At 35.4% G+C, this 8,054-nt stretch overlaps 1 protein-coding gene across 1 annotated transcript in view; it reads left to right on the forward strand.

The window, feature by feature from the left end:
- Positions 1–8,054, forward strand: part of LOC106457652 (neurexin-1-like) — a 206,004-nt gene that overhangs the window by 138,189 nt on the left and 59,761 nt on the right. The window contains exon 7 of the mRNA XM_022383663.1: positions 3,635–3,935. Within this exon, the coding sequence (XP_022239371.1) occupies positions 3,635–3,935 (301 nt within the window). The remainder of the gene's footprint in view (positions 1–3,634; positions 3,936–8,054) is intronic.

Below are 8,054 nucleotides of genomic sequence, written 5' to 3' on the forward strand. Positions count from 1 at the left end.
AAGGTTAAAGCAGCTATTCTCAAAGCATACAGGTTAGTACCGGAGGCTTATCGCCAAAAGTTTAGAGGTTATCGCAAAAAAATAATCAAACTTTTCATAAAAAGAAATTCCTACCATTTCAGCAAAAACCTGTACTTGTTCAATCCACTGAAGTTGGGGATTCATTAAAAAATCCAGCTTCTCTAGTTCGAAATCTTCATAAAGTTGGACTAAAACTTCGTCAAAACCATCAAGGCCTGTCTGCCATTTTTGTAAAAAACCTGGTCATGTTATGTCCGATTGTTGGGGTTTGAAAAAAAAGAAAGAAAAGGAGGCAACACCCAGTGCGTTTGTGTCCACATATGGATGTAGTTTCACCAGATCACCCAATGTTGTTGATTTAGCCACTGATATAAAGGCTGATGTAATCAGGGAGGAATGTAAACCTTTTGTGTCTGTTGGTTCTGTGTCTGTGACAAATGACACTGGCAATCCCATCCATACCCATACGTATTCTACGTGTTACTGGGGCGACTCAATCATTGTTGTTAAAAGGTGTATTGCCTTTAGATTGGTAAGTCTGTTACTGCTCAGGGTATTGAGGGTGGCTTTGTTAATGTTCCTCTTCATAATATTTATTAAGCATCAGACCTAGTTTCGGGACCAGTTGTAGTTGGGATAAGACCTATTCTGCAAATTAAGGGTGTATCATTGTTGTTGGGAAACGATTTGGCTGGGGAAAAGTTGTTGCTGAACCTAAAGTGGTTAACGAGCCGATCACTGTTTCATCTAAGGATGACGTAGTTGAGAAGAATCCCGATGTGTTTCCCTTGTGTTCTGTGACTCGAGCTCAGGCTAAGAAATTAAGCCATAAACGAATGATAGCCATGGATTCAGAGGACGATTTTATATATATGACTCAGACATTTTTTGGATCCAACAGGAATCTGGTGGATGATCGTCCCACTGACAATACCTCGATGAGTGACAATTATGGACGTGAAGGATCTAATTCACCTGGTGAAATTCCATTGACTAAAAGTAAACTGATCACTCAACAAGAAAAATATTTGCAGATCACTTCACTATTTAAATATGCACACCCAAAAGATGAATTGGAGAAAATTCCAAATGGTTATTTTTCAAAAATGGTGTGCTTATGAGGAAATGGAGACCACCAGATATACCAAGGTATATGGTAAGGTGATTTGTATAGGTTGTATTCTATACTGTAATTATTATTGAAGTTGTATAATCTTTTAAATAGTGTATTATGTACAATGTAATCTGGCCAATGTATATATATATAATGTATATAATATATATAACGTTTATTTGGAATGAGTTTATATTTAAAAACGTGCCTAGCTTACAGTGTTAGTTACGTGTGGCGAAACTCCCGCCAATTCTCCAAGATTGTAGAATATTTGTGAATGCAAGAATCGACAATATAACCACTTCCGTAAACGGTTAAATATAGTTCAGTATTGTTGTCGGAACTTTTGAGAAAATCTTTCCAGCGCCTATAAAAGGCGATGCGCCAAAAAAAAAAAAGAGAGAGTGTATAAGTCTGCTAGGAACCTGTTATAACTGTGTACGCTATAAACCGTGATTTTGCTAACCCTCATCAACCGGATAATATACGACATTTGACCAGGAACAGTTATAAATTTCGAACACCAGTGGATTCTCATCGGACGTTAATATCTTTCCGAAAGTATTACTGAATTCTCATTGGACATTAGTGGTTTTATGAAAATATTATCTTACTTCGATGGTCCAACAATTCAGTGTCTGACAAAGCTAGGTAGCTTCTCGGCAATTGTACATCCATCGACTTCAAGTTAACCCGCTGGATATCAAGGAGACTTTAAACTAGAAAGATTTTGTGTTGTTTGTAAGTTAGTGAAGTTTTTGTTTTATAAAACTTTGGTTGTTGTAATTATTCGTAATAATTCTTGTTGTAAATTGAACTGTTGTATATATATATATTAAAACGGTATTGTGTGAAAACGAAGATGGTGTGTGTCAATCTTGTTGGCAAATAGTGTAAATTAACTAAAATATCGGCTTCGGACTATTTTGAATTCTCAATACGTAGCATACGGTATATATGACTTATAAACAAACTATTTGCACAAATATATACATAAACCAGTAAATTTTACTTAATAAATTATTCTTAACAATTTGAAATTTGAACTAAAATATATAAAAAGTGACACCTTTGTGAGCAAATACCTTTTTTTCACATTTTTGGGTAGGTGTTTAGAGTTATCTTAGTATATCTCTTTGAAGGAGTGAAGTGTTAAATGTTTTATGAAAGTATATCTTACGAAACCCTTGTGGGGTATTATGATATCTTTTTAAATATGTGTATTATCTGGCACAAGCGTATCTAAGAAAGAAACCTTGGGTGGTGTATCATAGTATGCTTAGAAATATTTGTTGTCTATTGATGTAAACAAATTCTAAGAAACCTTTGTTGGAAGAGATAATATTGATAGGATGGGAAAGTATCGTATCTTTTAAATATTTGTGTTTATTGATGTAAAATCATCCAACGAAAAGTTTGGGGAATGAGCCATAAATGTTTACCATAAAACTTTTGTAGGGGGTGTCGAGAGAGAAGTATGTGTTAATTACAAATAAATCATACTGATTTTTTTTTTTTTTTTTTTTGCAGAATTATGTGGTTCCTAATCTAACTCGCTGAAACAAATAAAAACTGGTGAAATATACTTTTGCACATTAAGTATCGCCTCTTAAATGTTTCTTTGTACGAAATGTAAATATTAAAGAATTATTCTAGATTAATTAGATGGTGTTTTCTCTAGCATGTTTAGAGCTATAGTAATCAATAAAATATAATAATAAAATATGAAATGTGGGTGAGTGTGTATTACATAGCTTGAGATGTAAAACAATTTCCTATGTAATTCGAGAATAACACTAAGACACATATGTTTTCTGAATATCTTAACTTTAACTGTTTAATAAAGATATGAAGTTTTAATCTTCCAATATTTTTAGCTGAACGTTTTCTTTTTAACCAGTTTTCCATTACCCGAAAAACCTATTATCTTTTTATTGTCTAAGCTTGATGATGGTGTTTATTAAGGTGTTTAAATTTTATTATTTCTTTTGAAAATGATTTTATAAATTATTGTTAACAGGACAACCATAAATAAACGAAGTTAAAGGTTTCCACAAGGACATGGTTACACTTGGGTACACTGGCATTCAGTAATTAAAGCTCTGATTATATGAACTCATGGGAAAAATAAGTTCGTGACAGCGTCAATACTCTGAAATAAAATGAATTGTAAAGTCGTGATTACAGTAGTAGAAGTAAAAAAATATTCTTAGCTTCAATGACGATCAGAAATGAAGAGTGTTCTGTCTAGTATTGTTGTCAAATTGAATGTTAGAAGTGGAAAGATATTTTATGATCGTAAATAAATTGATTTTCAGAGAAAAGGCAGAGGTCGCGTTTTTTGGAGATTTGTAAGGGTTATGGTATCATTTCACTTTCAAAGAATCCAGATCCAAGGTAACTGTAATAGAACATCTGTGGGGGTTAAGTATCAAAGCTATCTTGTTTTGAAATCTGCAAGAACTGCAGTTCATTCATCTATCTTTATTTTACTTTCAGGCTTTGCCTTGTTGGGAGGCCACTCGTACTGGTAGTTTGTCTTTCAAGATCAGAACCAACGAGGCGAACGGAGTACTCATGTACAATAGCGGTGCTACCTCACAAGGAGATTTTTTTGCATTTGAGCTCCTGGCAGGTCATGTTTACCTACTTTTAAACTTAGGATCTGGTGCTGTTAAAGTAAAGGCCACTACGACACGACGAGTGGACGATGGCCATTGGCACATCGTTTCTCTTCGCAGAAACGGAAAATCTGGTAGAGTGACCGTAGATGAATCAGCAGTAGACTTTATAACTCCAGGTATGAGTAAATAGCTAATTGGAAGAGTTTCAATCAACAGTAGATTAACTAATAGATCAAGTCTCTCTTTTTTTTGTAACGTAATGCCCCACTACATAGTTTTGATATAATGTGATTAACTAATATATCTGTTCTCTATCTCTCTCTCTCTCTCTTTTTTTTGTAACGTAATGCCCCACTACATAGTTTTGATATAATGTGATTAACTAATAGATCAGTTCTCTCTTTTTTTGTAACGTAATGCCCCACTACATAGTTTTGATATAATGTGATTAACTAATAGATCAGTTCTCTCTTTTTTTGTAACGTAATGCCCCACTACATAGTTTTGATATAATGTGATTAACTAATAGATCAGTTCTCTCTTTTTGTAACATAATGCCCCACTACATAGTTTTGATATAATGTTGATTACTGGAAAGAAATGCAATTAATTATTATGTATGGAACTTAGTGATTAACATAGACTAACATTTGTCTAACTATATAGACTGGCTGTTTGGAAAGGATACTGGCTATTAGTTATAGGATATTTAGTTCATGGCGAATTTTACTTTGGATTCACAACTAGAACAAGGAGCTAAACACTAGTTGAAAATGTTACCGTAAGTTGGCTAAAAATTAGCTGCAGTTCTGTCTCTGTACTTTCATGTCAAGACAAGAAATCGATCACCAGCTGTATCTATCTCGTGCCTAAGCTGTTAGGTGAGTACAACTGACCATTAGCTGCAGCTGTCTTCTAATTAACTGTTAAAACAAGGAAACTACCATCACCTGCAACAGGCTTTGTAAGCTGAATCTTTGGGCATAAAACAAAACTGACCTATACATCGATTTCGCTTGTGCATGAGCTGCATATATCCACACAAGTTAGTTGTAGGACAGAGAATTTATCATCACTTGCACCTATTTCTGAAATATAACTGATACGACACACAACTGGTCATCAGTTGTACCGGCTATGTACATTAAAAAAAACTAGAAAAGTGAACCGACCAGGAAACTATCACCATCTGCATTTTAGTTTCTTTTTGTTTAGAAGAGACAGAGAAGGCAACAAGAGTGTCCTCAAAGAAGGGAAGAGGTCAATATGCGGCCATAGTAAGCACTTTAAGGACACCTTATAGCAAAAATAGAATCTGTAGAAGATCAAGTACAAAATAGGCAGAAGTGGAGAAAGATGATTTGGGTTGGAAAAACACTTTGAAGATAAGAGGGCCTTAGCACTAGAAATGAAGTGATCAGAGAAAAAGAAAGCTACCAATCAACCAGCAGACCGATGCAAAACATTTTCTAGTGACTTCTGCCGCAGGGCATGTGCATCACGTGTAGGTCTACTGGACCACAGGTATGTCCACGCTAGAAAAGAATGAGTGGTTATCGTCGATTCGACAGACAACCATTATTATTAGCAGATAAAGAGAAATACTCAACTATATCTATCACTGAAAGTTGACTATTAGGACAATAAACACTTTGTAGATATATCTGCAAGATAAGATAACTGATCACCGACTATAGCTGCAAGATAAGGTAAGTGATCACCGGCTATAGCTGCAAGATAAGATAACTGATCACCTGATATAGCTGCAAGATAAGGTAACTGATCACCGGCTATAGCTGCAAGATAAGGTAACTGATCACCGGCTAGAGCTGCAAGATAAGATAACTGATCACCGGCTAGAGCTGCAAGATAAGGTAACTGATCACCTGCTATAGCTGCAAGATAAGATAACTGATCAACTGATATAGCTGCAAGATAAGGTAACTGATCACCGGCTATAGCTGCAAGATAAGGTAACTGATCACCGGCTAGAGCTGCAAGATAAGATAACTGATCACCGGCTAGAGCTGCAAGATAAGGTAACTGATCACCTGATATAGCTGCAAGATAAGGTTACTGATCACCAGCTATAGTTACAAGATAAGGCAACTAATCACCGGGTATAGCTGCAAGATAAGGTAACTGATCACCTGATATAGCTTCAAGATAAGGTAACTGATCACTGGCTATAGCTGCAAGATAAGGTAACTGATCACCGGTTATAGCTGCAAGATAGGATAACTGATCACCGGTTATAGCTGCAAGATAGGATAACTGATCACCGGTTATAGCTGCAAGATCAGGTAACTGGTCATCAGCTGTGCAGTAACTAATTGTTAAGACATGGAATCAAGTGGGTCGAATCGCCTATGGCTAGATACAAGACCAAAGACTTTACATCTGTCTCTGTAACTGCTAATGTCCGAAAAAAACTGTGCAAAGTATTTTATTAACAGCCGTACAGGTCTTTATAGTTACCTGTTAGGTCAAACTACTGATCGCCAGCTACAGCTAATCCCTTAAATAACTATTAAAAAGAGATTCGGCTGTCAGGTACATCTGTATTAGTAGCCAATAACAAGGATCTGAAACTGGCTCATCAACTGGTCTGTCTCTATAGTCAGATTTTAAGACAGGGAACTAACTACCAGCTTTACTTGTTTCTGTCATTAGCTTCAAATTCATTAAACTGATAAGACAGGTTCTGTTTTGTTTTTTAACATAAACTGCTTCTGTGGTTAACTATAAAGACAATGAACCAAGTGTCAACTGCAGATTTTTTCTGTAAGTACCTCTTTGGGCAGAGTTCCTGTCATCAGTAGCAGGTGTCTCTGTATTAAAATAAAAATAACATAAGAAAACGTTGTATTAATGATTGTTACAATTAAAATCTGATTTGTAAATGACTTAAATAAAATTGATAATCATTATAATTCATATGCTTAATATGGTTCACATCAAAACAGTCGTTGTTTAAGAAAAAAATGGTGATATGTATAACGCCTGGACCAATAGTATTGAGCGAAAGGCCTTATCGGCACTGAATACGGCAGATGTAGTGTGAATTACGTATTATAATATATCCTCCTTTGCTTTCACTCATGGATTCTTAGAATTAGTTGTTAGAGTAGGTAAGAGATTACCAGCTGCAGTTATAATTAGCTACCATACAGGAAACCTATCACATCTCAGATATCTTTGTACTTAACTTCTGAGCAGTTAATCTGTTACCAGCTGCATATGTGTCTGTAAGCTGTTTTTTTTTTTAATTTTGGAACTAAACAACTGATGCAGTTGTCTCAGTATAAATTTTCTACTAAGATAGACAAGATGAAGCTATTTTTTAGACTGAATGTCATCTGCCCAGTAGTAGGAATTGTGTATTTATTCACCTGTTAGGACAAGGAACTATAAACTATACTAGAGTATGTGAAGGTTTACCAGTTTCCGCTGTTTCTGTTAACATTTAAGTTATAAAACTGATCATTAGATGGGGCTATCTTTGTACTGATCTACTGGGATATTGAACTGATCACTAGCAGAAGTTTTTAAGCTGGTTACTAGGACAAGAAGCCAGCCATCAACATCATGGAAAGTTAAGAGCATCTTATAAGAACATTTTGCACACATGCTAAAGTTGAGGTCTTTCGACACAAATGCGAGTTGTGACATCATGAGAGTCATGCTTACCCTTGTATATTTGATTCATGACGACTTCATAGAACTCTCACAGCTTTCCACGCATATCGAAACCAATAGCTTTTTGCGTGAAAAAAAAAAAGATAACCAGAAAAACTGGAATCACAGCAGTATCATTCAGCCACATGCCTGTTCAGATCCTTGATGCTGCTCCAATGGACTTTTGTGCTTAATACTTGGAAACCGACGTCCACATGTAGTAGTCTGCTGTTTGTCTTGTTGTTCTCCGCAGAAACTTGTTACAATAAAAAGTGCTGTGTGATGAGAATAGACAGTACACAACCACCGATGTAGGAAATAATGCCTAGAGACCTCGGATATCATTTTTATAAAGTGAATTAACCTTCAGTAACTGTTTTTTTATAATTTGGTTATTAAGATCTGGAACTGGCAACTGGTCTCTATACTTAACTGTTAGAAAAAAAAAAGGTCAATCACTAACGTCAGCCTTTGTTTTCTGTAGTTAACTTCTGAAATATGTAACCGCTAACCATTTGAAGTTTCCTCTATCAGTTAGAATATATGTAAGATTATGAAACTAGCCAATCAATACAGATGTCTCTGGATTAAGATGTTAAGACAGTACCACTAGAAGG

The sequence above is a fragment of the Limulus polyphemus genome, unplaced genomic scaffold, assembly GCF_000517525.1.
Source record: "Limulus polyphemus unplaced genomic scaffold, Limulus_polyphemus-2.1.2 Scaffold357, whole genome shotgun sequence".
Lineage (NCBI taxonomy): Eukaryota > Metazoa > Arthropoda > Merostomata > Xiphosura > Limulidae > Limulus > Limulus polyphemus.